The 14,625-nt window shown below is 38.2% G+C and overlaps 1 protein-coding gene and 1 long non-coding RNA gene across 4 annotated transcripts in view; both read right to left on the bottom strand.

The window, feature by feature from the left end:
- The window catches only part of LOC309512084 (uncharacterized protein), a 42,229-nt gene that overhangs the window by 8,120 nt on the left and 19,484 nt on the right, over positions 1-14,625 (bottom strand). For all 3 annotated transcript variants that reach the window (XM_082187490.1, XM_082187491.1, XM_082187492.1), the window contains exon 7: positions 1,013-1,128. In XM_082187490.1, coding sequence (XP_082043616.1) covers positions 1,013-1,128 — 116 coding nt within the window. The remainder of the gene's footprint in view (positions 1-1,012; positions 1,129-14,625) is intronic.
- On the bottom strand, positions 2,771-10,075 carry LOC309512120. The gene is made up of 2 exons (XR_014210906.1): positions 6,010-10,075; positions 2,771-5,489 (listed from the first exon to the last, which is right to left on the bottom strand). It is a non-coding gene; the product is annotated as an uncharacterized lncRNA (long non-coding RNA).

Below are 14,625 nucleotides of genomic sequence, written 5' to 3'. Positions count from 1 at the left end.
GTGTCACATTTGACCAAATATAGCTGGGCGAAAAAAAATCATAAAACTCCCTATGGCAAATTTCTCCAAAGTAAAAGTAGTTTGTAGCAACAGTGGTAGCATATTTAAAGTTGGCTTGAAATGAAATTTCACGCTCTATTTTATAAATGCATCTTATTGATCATATTCTGAGCAATATATCCTTATTTTTTTCTCGTAATTTTTAAATCATAATGTCCTAACTAAATTTTCCGGAAAGACATGCTTCTTGATGGACTTTTCCAATCATTTTGACTGATTAAATCCTGCCCCTTTCTTACAATCGACTGCAAGATTTAATTTCCTTCATTCTGCCTCTATCCAATCAACAACCGATGGACAGTATCAAGTTCCAACTCTTCTTCTTTTTTTAACATATGGATGTGTATCACAATATGGAAGACTACTTCAAAGATTGCTACTTCCGTTACATCACAGTTTTAGTAACAGATGGTTTGTAGCCCATGTATTTAATTTGATTTGCACACATCTCTTAAGCCTGAATGATGATCAGACTCCCGTTCGTATAATTTGATTTAATTTAGCAGTTCCTAATAAAGTTACCAGCTAACTATGATGAGTAACTCACTTAAGTTAAATGTGGATACACTGCCTTTGCGACATCCCTGTAAATAGACCAATACAATGTCCACCCATCCAAAGACCATTTCAAAACACAGATCCAACCCAATGATCGACATTCATCAGCTCTCATTTCATCTGAATCCCTCTTGCATTAGTCACTACTGTATCCAAGCCTCTCTGACAAACCCAGTCTGCTCTGTAATGAAGATGTATCTGCCTGTGTGTCTGTCCATGAGATCATTAAAGCATTATAGCTCTGTTACAGATGACCCACTCAATAGATGCAATTGATCCTGGTGTTGAGTTACAAACAGTGGCTGAGGTCAGTTTTTGGAGTCATTCGGGTACAGTGTCTATGTTGGGAAGTTGGGGGGAAAATGGCTCTTTTTGGCAAGGCGTGTGTGTTCACCTGTCATCTGTGCGAAGTCCCGTCTCCCATGTGCCGTACTGACTGTCGGTCTCATGCACCAGATTATCTGTGTCTTTAATGTCCTCTGGTCCACTAACACTCTGCTTTACCAGCTCCTGTAAAGAGAAGGAAGAAAAGAGGATGTTTTTAACTTAAAAGATACCAAATTAAAATCGAAATTCTACCCAGGGAAGTCAAGAACCTGTTTTTTGTTTTTTTCCCCAGACCCGTGGCTGTCTGGACGAGACAAAAGCAGTTAATTACCACTAACTTGTTCAAATTTTGGTTGTTCTTCTGTTTAGTATCTATGGAGACCTGTGTTCAAATCCTGACATAATACTCACATTCAAAAGTTGAGGGTGGTAAGATATTTAATGCTTTCTGATGAGTCGACAAATGAAGTTCACACAGTCAATCAGTAACATACTCTTCCTCCATAGCAATCTGTAGTAGGCTAGGCCAAGTGATTTATTATTTCATTCAGTAAGTAAGTAAATACACAACATGAAATACAACGTCTCGAAATCCCCCCAAAAAAAGTGTCAGTGAACTGTCTTCACTGAGTTAAATATCCCCGGACCGTTCCCTTTGTCAGATGACAGTCAGAATGACAGTTGATGGATGTGAGCACAACTTCTTGTTACGACAAACACAACAGATATATTCACCTGAATCACCTCAGAGAAGGTGGTACATGGATTGTATTTTGTGTTGCGTTTTTGTACATCTGGATTTCTCAGCAATTGTGTGTTTTTCTGGGCGAGTCGGTATGAACTGCGGTGCAGTATCATGAACGTACAGTCGTACACAGACAACGCTATCTCACGACCAATTCGTACAGGTGAATACGAGGTGGCTAATTCATACGACCTCACTCGTACGAATTTGTCTAAACCCCAGTGATGGTCAGGCCTATGTCATTCGTACGAATTCATACGAATTGGGCAACTCGTAAAATATGTACCATTTAACAAAAAACGTACGAGTGAGGTCGTATGAATTCGTACGAATTAGCACGAATTAGCCACCTCGTAAAATACGTACGAATTGCAGGGAGATCGGGTTGGCACAGACCATCGGCCAAGGTCAGGATTTTCATAAAAACAAACCCATTAAATTTCATATTGTATACCCCCAGAACACTTAGCATATATTGCACGCATCACATGAGATAATTCTGTGATACTTTTTTTTGCGTCTTTTTGAAAAAGCTTGATACTGGTCGCTATTCACTGCCATTATAAGGACAAGTGCGAACAGGGCATTTTTTTTATTATTCTCCTTTTGTGGTCATAAAAAAGGGCATACAACATTAGAACAACACCAGGGTGAGTAAATTATGAGTTAATTTGAATTTCAGGGTGAACTATCCCATTAACTGTTGTTTTAGGGGTGTGTGTTACTCATATTTTAAAATATATGTTTAGGCTCCACTAGTTGTGATGTTTTGTTTTAAAAGTTAATATATTTTTATAGGTCTAATAAAAAAAACTGGCCGAATGTGTTTGTCATGTTTGGTGCTTGCTATACTTTATCTTACGGACAGTTTAGTTGAACGCAATGTTTTATGTCTGCTATTCTGAACGTTCAGCATAGCCCTAATGTGTGTGACATTTTTCACACAATTTCTACAAGCTGTAACAGAATTGCAGGTGCGGGCGGGACTGGAACACACACGTTGTGGGTGCGAGAGCATGATTAAGATTCTTTACTGTCAACTTTTAAATTAAAGTATTAATTTCTTTAAAAAAAAAAAAATCTTACTGACCCAAAAGTCAGTGTATATAATTACCTTTAATATTGTCATTTTCTTTATTAAGACAAAAATACTGCAATTGAACTTGAAAGCACCATGTTTTTTGATGTTTTTGTTTTATTAATAGGCATGATGCTTCTGATAGTGGAAAAGCATGAATGAAGATGGAGAGGGAATTCAATCCTGCTGCAGCACTGCAAACAACCGCAAGGTGAAGCTAAATCTCATGCTCAACACAACCCAGTCATAAAAAACCAGCCACTCCCTTTGGGTGTGACATCACAGCACAAGAGCTGGACATTAGCCAATTACTGAGTGAAGAGATGAAATCGGTCCAGCAGGGCATAAAACCATCTTGTACATATCGCAGAACAGAGCAGCAGGACTATTAACCCCGACCACATTTCAACTATAAACCCAACCATCACCAGTTCGCCATCCTGTAACAAAGTATTCAGAACCACCATAGTGTCACAGCTGGGCAGCTGCTGATATTTTAAGGGCAGTAATGTGACACCAGGAAATTAACCTGAAGCAGAGTCACAAACACTTAGTGAAAGTGAATGACAAGGAAAAACAGGACATGAAGACACTGGTGAGACTCCCATGAAAGTAGTTCAATGACCTCATAGAAATATACTGGTTGAACTGGTGAGTGTGTCTATTCAACCGTGCCTCTTTTAATGAGGAGACTACAGAGGGTACAGTGTATCTAACACACACACAAACAGTCATCAGCTCCTTGATCACAAGCAGAACTGAGTGTGATCACTGTGTATGTGACAGTAAGGGGTTTGTGCCAATCAGAATTGAATTGAAAATGCCCGGAAAATTTTCATTTTAATTTAGTTCAAGTCTCATTAATTTTATGTTCTTTTGCCATTTTTTTATATTTATATTTTACTGTATTTTTATTAGTTTTAGTAATTTTAGTACTTCAACAAACTTAAAAAAAAATGAATGAAAATTAGAAATGTTAACTGATATAAAACACGTTTTTTTAATCTAATATTTGTTTTATTTCAGCTTTATTTCAATGAACAAAAACACTTAAATAGTTTTCATTAAAAATAACGAAACTGCAGTATGTAATGTTACTTAATAGATGATATTACTAATTAATTTTTGAAATGCTATCTATAAAATTTGCATTGCCTATTTGCGTATAGACATATTTCATATATATGCATATCAACCATGGTGAAAGAACAGAATTTCTCATAATGCTCTAATTCCTCTTCAAAATGTAGCCAAACACCATGAAGCAGGTTTACATGACAGGCACCTCTAACAGGACCCGTGACCTGTCAATTTCTTGTTGTGGTGAAATAATAAAGTTTCTCTGATGCGTGACTTTCTTTTAATTACAATGGACCTTTTTCACAGACTGTGATGATGTGTTTCCAGAGTTATCAACATTGCAAATCTAGTCATATTTTCATATTTAATTTTTGTAAAAAAAAATTTGGATGTAATACACATTTATAACTCTATCCCCGGGTTTCAAAGACAAGGCTTAAGCTATTCCCAGACTAAAATGCATGTTTTAGCTGTTCTAACTACAAACAACTTGCACTGGCATATCTTAAAATATATTAGTGCCATTGTTTTGTCTCAAGATGCACTTTTTTTCTAAGGCACATTTATAAAAGCTACTTAGATGTTCTAATTAAACTAAGGCCTAATCCTGGCTTAATCTAAACCCTGTCTGTGAAACCAGACCTATACTTTGTGTTATATTACCTTGGCAGGAAATTACAAAACAACTAAATTAACACCTTCTGCGAGGGTGTTTCTAATACAATGGCTGAGGGAGTGACAAATCAACTCCTTGGTCTTCTCCACAACAACAACAAAAAACATTTTACAAATAATTCAACCTATTTTCTATAGGCCAAGTCCTTATTTTGATTAATTAAACCCACAAGCGCAGTGTCACCTGAAAACCAAATTGCAAAGGGTCCATTCAATAAATTTCTGTTCTTGCCATTTGAATTCAACATTTTGTGGGGCATGAGCAAATCACTTCAAATTCACATAAAAAAAAATAAAAATAAATGGAACTAACTGACACACAGTCACCAGAGCAAAATTCAGAATTTAAGACAACAGGTATCGACCTGAGCATCAAGTCATTAGTAGTGAGAGAGAGAGTATATGTGTAAGTGTCTGAATGAGAGGGAGAGTGTGTGTTGAGGTTGTTTGCATTAGAGAACACAGCACAGGATGTCATTTATCAGCTTTGCCTTTCCTGTCAGGAAGAGTAACAGGCAAAAGAGCAGTGAGAATCAGACAACATCTCTCTCTCTCTCTCTAAATTACTCACGGTTCCGTTTTTATCACGGTTGTAGGGTCACAGTTTCGGTTCGGTATGTGCTATGTTCAGAGAAAAAAGGAATACAGTAACAATAATTTTAAAAAAATTAAATACAAGCAACAGAGCAAAAAAATCTAATGGAGCAAAGACACAAAAAAATAAAGTGTTTTTCAGATTATTTAGGTATCTAACAGTAGTTTTCAGGTACAGTAATTTAATACAGTAATCAACTATAGTAAAACAACATTGCATATAATATTCACTGTTTAAATTAAATAAAGATGAATCATAATTAAAGTTACAAAAGCTATTCAGTCAAGAGCAGTGAGTGATTTACATGTCTTTTGTTGATTGATTAACATTAAAAGCGCATACAGACAGCAGGAATATTTAGGCTGCTGTCCCTTTAAAGGTGGTATCAGTGATTTCAGGCCCAAAAATATTTGTATCACATTCATCTAATCTTTCCTAACGATCCGCTAGCTGACCGCCCCATAAGCATGCCGTCAAAAACCGCGTCTCTGTAGGCAGCCTAGGCTCTGAGATCTGCACACAAAAACAAATGGTTTAGCCAAACACTCAAAACCAAAACAAATAGTGTTCCAACCAATCACTGACAGGGGGAGGGTGTTGTGAGGTTTTGAGCCAGCTTTTTCTTCAGCTCTGACTTCGCGTGCAGCCGTGCACGAGCACAAAACCTCACAGCACCCTCCCCCTGTCAGTGATTGGTTGGAACACTATTTGTTTTGGTTTTGAGTGTTTGGCTAAACCATTTGTTTTTGTGTGCAGATCTCAGAGCCTAGGCTGCCTACAGAGACGCGTTTTTTTGACGGCCTGCTTATGGGGCGGGCAGCTAGCGGATCGTTAGGAAAGATTAGATGAATGTGATACAAATATTTTTGGGTCTGAAATCACTGATACCACCTTTAAGATATAATGAATGGATCCAGTACACTGATACTGTACACATGCGTTCTTTATCGACTGTTTACGTTCACTTAAGACATAGCCTACAATGTTTGCTAGGATACTCGCCAAGAGGGGTATGTTGACAATTTGTGTGAATTTGTCCGTTCAAGCTCAAGACTAGAAAGAGAACTCAATATATAAAGCTTCACACAGCCCGCGCGAGTTCTCTTTCACTCAAATGTTTAAATTTGAGTATTCGGCATAGAGCGGTACTCGCATTGAACAAAGTTTAGGGGAAGCCAAAAGGGCGTATCCATCGAGAAATATACATTAGCCTAACTATATATGTCTTATTTATTTTCAACAAACCATATTATAGATGCATATGCGTTGTCAGATTTGAGATGAACCGCAGTGCAAGTGTGTGTCGAACCGTGGGTGAAGAATGGAACGGTTCAATTTTTTACTGAGAACCGTCACACCCTATATGAATGTTTTTACTCTATTTTAGGAATTTTGTGTACATCTCATTTGCAATATTGGCAATGGACTGCTCTGGTCTGTAGATGTCAGTACCAGCACTGGCTATTGAAAAATCCATTTAGTTTGACCACTAGTCATAAACACATGCTGGAGCAAACAAAGAAACAAATGACTGTACAATCCACTCAAAAACAAGAGAACAATGATTCAGACAGCTCTGTGATAGTAACCACTAGAGTCACTAAAATATGAACCTCAAGTCAAACCAGGGTAACCATAGTTGCTTAAACTTAAACTATAGTATATTTTTGTAAGCGTACCATACCAAGGTAATACAATGGATGCTTCTCCTAAAGAAAATACTAGAAACCGAGTATATTTTTACAAAGCTTCTCTTAATCTTTGTGTTAAGTAAAAACAAAAAAATATTTCCTGATAAGCTAATCCAAATCCAAAATACAGGCTGGAATTACACTTGTTATGCTAATCACTTGACCAGAAAAGCCAAGAGGAATGTCTTAAACAGCTGATGGTTGATTAACCTAAAACTTTTAGCATGCACTGCATCGCTAATTCCTTAGCATCAGCTATGAAAACAATGTATCAGCAAAATGTCTGTGGGAACTTTTGCACATCTTTGCATAAATCAACCCTCAAAAACTATGGGATGGGTGTGTTCTATTATAAATGCTTTAATTTTTGGCTATCCAAACAATTTGAGTTTATTCACGGCATGTAGATCTTCCAAGTCTCATAAACAAAGCTCGCTAATAACAGCTATGCACTTCTAATAATGACACGCCTATGAACTGCTTGATCACCTTGGAAACTGATATTGTGTGCCAGCCGATCACTCATGAATAAACACACACACACGCGCTGAGAGGGAGTGGTACTTAGGACTAACATTAGTTGTAACTGCCTAAAGGACCACATTGACAATATAAGGGTGTAGGCTCTAGATAGAACAATATCTTATTTTAAAGGGCAAAGCCCTGGATAAGAACACTCTTATCTGAACCTTTCAGTGTGAAAATAAATACACAGCAGAGAGGGAGAGAGAACTCAAAAACCTCTCACCATCTCATACATTAACAGGAAGTGTGAGTCAGGGGAAGCAAAGAAACAATGAACGGATGGAAAGAAAAGATGAGAGAAAGGGTAGTCGTCACTTTACCATCCAACAAGCTGATGTTTGGCCTTATAGAGAGTAAAAAAAGATGTGTTTGGTTTGTGTTTCTATTTACACTTGCGAGTCTCATCTCCAAATCTGAATCTTTTCATACTCAACGCAAGCCATTTTTAAGCCTCTCTTCATTTCCAGTAGTGCATGGACGCGTTTATAGGTGTGTGTATTTGCTCACAGCCTCTCATTTTCATCTCCTAGCATTCTCACAAAACATTCCCACCAAAGGTGTGGCGACATTTACCTCAGGGAACATCAAACATTAACAGCTGAGTTTCTTATGTTATGAAGGAGCAGTGTAAGATTATTTTAAGATTGGACTGAATTTAAAATATGTCAACCCAGCAAGACCAGGACTTACTCTGCAATATGTAGCCTAAAAACAGGTATCACTCTGAATCCCCTTCCAGAATGGACCTTAGTCAAAATAAATACCATAATTCATTTACAAGATCAGTCAATATTGCTCATATAGTACTGTGGTATATGCACTGTTATGCACCCAGAGACTAATCTCTCAGCAGATGAAACGATCAATACATCTTTCTACAATTCTTTTGGTTTTTAAAAATAAAGTTAGTTAATTTATTTATCCATTAAAAATGCACATCATGAATGGTTGTATTTATATCTCTCACAGAGATAATAATAATAATTCTGAGCCTGTAACCCTGAGCCATTGTTATGAAGTTCAAACTATTTCAGGCAAAGTGTTCATATCTCAGCTTGTTCATGTGTGATAATATATAGTAAGCCTGAAGGGGAAATGGATGATGACTGAAGGACACAGGAAACACCTCATTATGGTTAGTTCATTTTGTTACAATGATTGTGTACCTGTTTTGCCTGTTTCCTGTGACACTGAATGCAAGGATCAATGTGCGGTGCAGTTCTTCCTTTAGTTCACTCTTTCAGAGTGATGGAGGAAAAGCCCTTGACTGACAGAGTAGAATGAATGAGCATTATGAGATGTGACATGACTGAAACACGGCTATCGGGGGGTATTATAATCTAGTTGAAAACCTGCCCACCAGCATTGCCTAATTCACTTGACCTCACTGTCTAAGACAAACAGCAGTTTATTGTTTGGCACTCATGGACAACAACCCTTGAACCCAACTTATACATACCTAAATATCAACAGGCATTGATTATGAGGCACAACTCAAACAGCACAAATACCTAAAAAATGTATGTGATCTTTTGTTAAAAGAAAATATCTGCTGAGAGCATGCATGTAAACATCCAGGAAGTGTATATGCAAACTGCCATTGCAATGTACTGCGAGTTTATCTCTTATGTACAAGGCTTCGGTATGCATGAAACCGTATCTATGCAGACGTTGCTTACATTTTGTGTCTATCAAGGTGACCTAGCGTTCCCAGAATGCCCTTCTGGGCTCCCTGTGCATCTCAAAGCTTCTCTCATACCACTGCAAAGGTCAATCCACCAACACATGTAAACAAATAGACATTGGGAGATGGAGAGGTACCAGGCACAAAAGAAAGAAAAATGTATACAACATATAGAAACAGATCAAATAAAAATCAGCAGTTGTTGAAGCTCTAAAGGTTATCCAGACAGAATGACATACAGGAGGTCTCTAAATTCATCTCCAATAAAACTCCATTGCTATAGCCCAATGTTCCCCAACCCTGTTCCAGTATGCACATCAACAATACATATTTTGGCTGTCTCCCTTATTTGACCCATCCATTTCAGGTTATACCCTGCGTCCAAATATGCCTACTTCCCTATTAAATAGTATGTGAAAAGAGAAGTATGCCTGAATTCATAGTATTTATATGACTGGCAAAAAGTCCCCAGATGATCTGATATTTCTGCCAAAAATATAATGTGTGCATCCGACGTCCACTTTATTATCCTATGAAGACACGGATAATGATTTGTTAAAGGAGGGGAAGTGACACAACTGATGGCTAAGTCACATGACAATGACAGCAAAACTTTGCATGAAGGTAGATATCCAGGAACAGGATTGAGCAACCCTGCTTTGGGAGCTTTGTGCAGCAGGGATGGGAACTTCGGTTCTAGAGGGCCACTGTCCTGCAAAGTTGAGTTCCATCCCTAATCTATCAATTGCCAGCCATTTTAAAGCAATCCTGAAGACTTAAGTTAGATTTTTCAGGTGTGTGTTTGATTAGGAATGTAGCTAAACTCTGCAGGACAGTGGCCCTTCAGGACTGGAGTTGCCCGTCTCTGGAACAAAACTTGAGACAAAAGCAATTAACCAATTTTCTTTAAATGGAAAGTGACCACCTACACAAAGATTGAGGGTTACATGGTGCCAGGGGGGAAATCAGCATGTGCACTACTCTGTATTTGTGCTGGGTGATGGATGGTTTGAGAGATAATGATGTTGAGTAATGCAGTGATAGAAATTGAAAATAGTTTTTCTTACAGAAGAGTGAGTGCTCGGTGAAGCCAGTGAGGTGGTTCGTCTGCGCAGGGACAAGCGATGTTGGCTGCGCAGGCTGAATCTGCGGAAGGAATCACGGCTCCGACTGGCTAGGCTACGTAGAGACGCGGCCCTCTTAAAGCCACCTCCGTCCTCTCCATCTCCTCCTCCAGATCTTCTCTCCATGTTGTTGGAGACCAAATTGAGAGCGCCTTGAAAGGAACGGCGTACATTTCCCATCCAGCCCGACACTTGCGAATGGGCCACCGACAACTTGTCACCCAGGTACTCCATCTCTATCCACTGTTTCAGAATGAGTCCCAAGAGGTTTGTGCCCTTATGGAGCTAAATGTCAAGATAAGCTTTTTCAGGGAGGTTCTAAGGTCTGTTGATGGCAATCTGTCCAATCTCACCTTCAGGTAAGTAGCCTTAATTTACATGGGAATCCAGTCCAGTCAGGTCCAGTTGAAAGTGCATCTGTTTTTAAACTCCATGGTGGATAAAATTTTATAACAGAGGACCTTCCTCTTTAGCCCAGTCCATCAACTCAAGCGTTGTTCTGGTACACAGTGTCTCCAGAGCGAGGCCAGGACAGATTATGCTCCACTCTGCACTGCAGTACGAAACAAACTGCAAACTGCTACTAGGCAGTCGACTGCGATCTTAACTTCCCACCATGCTTGACCGAAGTTTGCGGACCATTTTGAGTAGCCTACGTCTTCAACAGCGAGACAAAGACATATAGTAACATTAAGTTACTCAAGTACTCCCAAATTAAGATGCTCTATGATATTATTCAAAATTAGATTGACCAATTAGGCTCATACGAGTCCTTTTCCTTCAATGCAGTTTTCTGTGACCTGAGACATTATAGAAAGAGCTGGAATACAGTACACCGGATTGTGCCAGATCACAACAGTTCTGCAATGCCTCATGCTCAGCGACAAAACAAAGTTACAGTTATTATGTAACCACAAAGGCACCTGCAATTACGTTCATAAACATAGAATAGGTTAAAGTGATGTCATGGAAGCTGATTCAATACTCCATTCTTACCTACTGACCTGAACGACACTTCTTAAATAGGCCTAGTTACATTTCAATCAATCAATGCATCAATGAACGAACAACAATGACATTCAAATTTCATAGAAAAATGTCATGTTGCTTTGAGCTGCGTCACAAAGAGAAGGTCTGAAATGAGAAGTGCATCACTCCTACATGAATGTTTGAAAGTCTTTTGAGTAAATATGTCAGCAGAGTCACATACTCAAACAAATGCAAGTAAGCTCATGAATCAGAGCTGTCAAACACACACACATACACTTTCCCAGTCAAGTCTCAAACCTATCTGGCAGTTTCCGCTGCTTCATCACAACTTCATCTCCTCAAAGGCATCAAAACTGTCCACCTGTCCATTCAGAGAACGTCCACAACTCTCAATGTATGGTCAAACGGAAAGCTGGAGACCAAATGAGTGTTTCCTTGTTTCTTTGTTGCTGGAAAGCTCAGTACACAAAAAAGGTCCAGGATGAAAGTCTGTCCATAAAACATGGAAGTTACAAGCCAGAAGTATCCAGGTGGTTTCACCGTTGTTGACAGGAAAATACATATACTGTTTCGAGGTGGTCTCTTCCTTTGGCGTCCTTAAATGTGTCCCTGCAGGTACTGGCAGGTAGAACAGAAATGCGTCAGCTTTCCTGCCTCTGTCCCTCTGTGTTACAGGACTTGTGCTCAAGGAGAAAACAGAGGGAGGAGGAAAACGAGAGCAGAGACAGAGAGGGAGGGGTAAGGGAAGCCAGCAATATGAGCATATATGAGAGAGAGAGAGAGAGAGAGAGAGAGAGAGAGAGAGAGAGAGAGAGAGAGAGAGAGAGAGAGAGAGAGAGAGAGAGAGAGAGAGAGAGAGAGAGAGAGGGGAAGATATATGCACTGCAGTATTCCCTGCTCCTGTCCCAGCTTAGAGAGAGAACGAGAGAGAGACAGCTGGAGAAAGGTGCATTGGTTATGCAATATTGTCAGCAGCTCATTTTGCTGAGAGAAGAATGCTTGATGTAAAGTAACAAAAAAATTAAGAAATGGTCAAAAAAAAAAAATAGTATTGACAGCAAATACCTGTGCATGTTATACAGAGTATATCACTATGGCTTATAGGGAGTTTAAAGCACATGGTACATTGAGTTAGTTTGCTTTGCAAATTGACACATCCGTCAGGCAAACATCACTGAAGACCAACCAAACCTTGCTGTCCATTTTTGACCTATTTATTTACATATCCGCTGACTGACCTTGCCTTTGAAATCATCACATTACAAGCAAAACTGAAATTAACATTACAATGTACATATTCCTGTACATCATAATAGATTATTGGATTAATTTATTGGGGGGGAGCCAGTTAAATGTTGCGGTGCACATTAGCGCCTACTAGTGGGCAGAGAGTGAGTTACACTATGATATTAATGGAGAACATCATACATTTTGATTAAACTAATCTGACATTAGATCTACATCTAAATACTACTACTATAATAATAATAAAACCACACCACTGAACTATTACAGCTTTCTAAAGCACTTTGTCAAATTATTTTTAGTTTAAGACATTTGTGTTTTTTTCACACATACAGTGGGGTCCATAAGTTTTACATACTGAGAGGTAAAATTTATATGAAATATGTTAAATTACGCACTATTTAGATCACTAATCTGATAAGCAAACTTGCATGTGAACTCCTTCACAATCACAAAGATATTAAAACATTATTGCTGTTTAAATGGCAAAACTACAGACTCAAGTTCCAAAGGTACAGCTGGCACAAAAGAGACACATATCACTAAGATTAGATTAAGAACCAGCCAGACAAGAGAGTCTTATACATGGCAAAAGCTAATCAATGGCAATGAGTTTTTGTTCCTTTTATAGAGACAACAATGGTTATGTATGTAGACAAAATCTGCTTTCCTTCCTTTAAAACAATCGGTACACAGCCACAGATCTTATTACAAGATAAACAGGATAAAGGTAAAGATTTCAAATACAGCTACAATATTAAATGACATTAGGAGGATCTGGCTAATATCCAAATATTGATTAAGTGCATACATTAGCCACAGTGTGGAGTGGTAAATTGCTGACAATAGATTTATGAATGTATCATCACAACAAAAGTCATCCTGGTATTCGAATGAGTCACAGAGTCACTGCTCATGATTCAGTCATCTACCTGATGGTAAAACCACCTAGAGAACAAGAATATCCTGTTTTCTGGAAATACTATTTTGGTACAGTATATTAATTGAGATTGCAATTTTCAATTTAGTTTGGGACAACTGAAAGAAAGGCAAACCTTCAAAATCGTGTCAAGCTTCAGATATAAGGAAGTTTTAAATGTTTCTAACTGATGTAGTGTAACTTAAGTCATCAAATAAATATATCCCCAATAGTGTGTATGCGTGTATACTTTGTGTAGGTATATTTCATATGAAATGACATGACCCCATTTTCGGTTCCATCAGTTGGAGTCGCCTGTTCCAATATCCCAGTAACATTTTAAAGGGTCAGACCGTCAGACAACAATATACCATCAAGGTTGATGTGATCTGCAGTTATAGGTATAATTAGGCATGTCACATCCTATTATCCTAACCAGATCAAGATAACAGAGTAATTCTAAAGTCCAAAAGGAACAAGTGGTCTAAATAGTGTAATGTTCCTCTTTAAACCACACATGGCCACATACAGGAAGGCTAATTCTGACTGATGCTACTTCCTTTGTCAACACTTAACACATCAATGCTAAAAGTTACAGCATACACAGGTAGTTGGCTTTTCATATTTCAAACCATGCACATTTAACAAAATCTGTGAGAAAGACGATGACCAAGTGACATAGTGACAGTCATTTTATTTGAGCCCAGTATTGTGACTCAAAGTGAACAGGTCCTCTGACACAGCAAAGAACAGCTTTTAAGAGTTGAAGCAAAAGATTTGCTTGCTCAAAATGTATTTTTATAATGTATAAAAAAATGTAGAAAGTATTCTAAATAAGAAGCTCAGTTGGTTTCGGGAAGTAGACAATCTAAGAACAATTAAAAAAATTCACTAAAAGCAGCTAACTAATTAAATACTATGTTGATACCAATTACGACAGTCTGAGAGATCTTGGCCCAAAGCAATCACTTCTTAAAGTGTACTTAAAGTGTATAAACACAACTGTAAAGTAACTAAAAATGCATATTTAGAGGTCCATGGTGCAGATGAATTGACTTTTATAATGAGGCAGCTTCTTTATATTAATCTGCTCCTATCATGTGACTTTTTAAAGAGACACAGTTGATGCAATGAAAATACAGAAGGGAACTGGACCTGGTTGCTTGAATAAGTTTATTGTGCACTGTTTAAGATAGGCTAGGCATTTACATTGAAATAACTGGTTTGTACATGTGCTATGCATACAAAACTGATTCATAAGCGACAAGACTAATGCTACAGAGATGTTTTAGGCTAGCTGGAGGATGCACATAGCCAGTCGATTTAAAA

The sequence above is a fragment of the Leuciscus leuciscus genome (assembly GCF_965113295.1).
Source record: "Leuciscus leuciscus genome assembly, chromosome: 13".
Classification (NCBI taxonomy): Eukaryota; Metazoa; Chordata; class Actinopteri; order Cypriniformes; family Leuciscidae; genus Leuciscus; species Leuciscus leuciscus.
The sequence above is the reverse complement of the archived record's forward strand: the minus strand, read 5'-3'. Positions and strand labels throughout refer to the sequence as shown.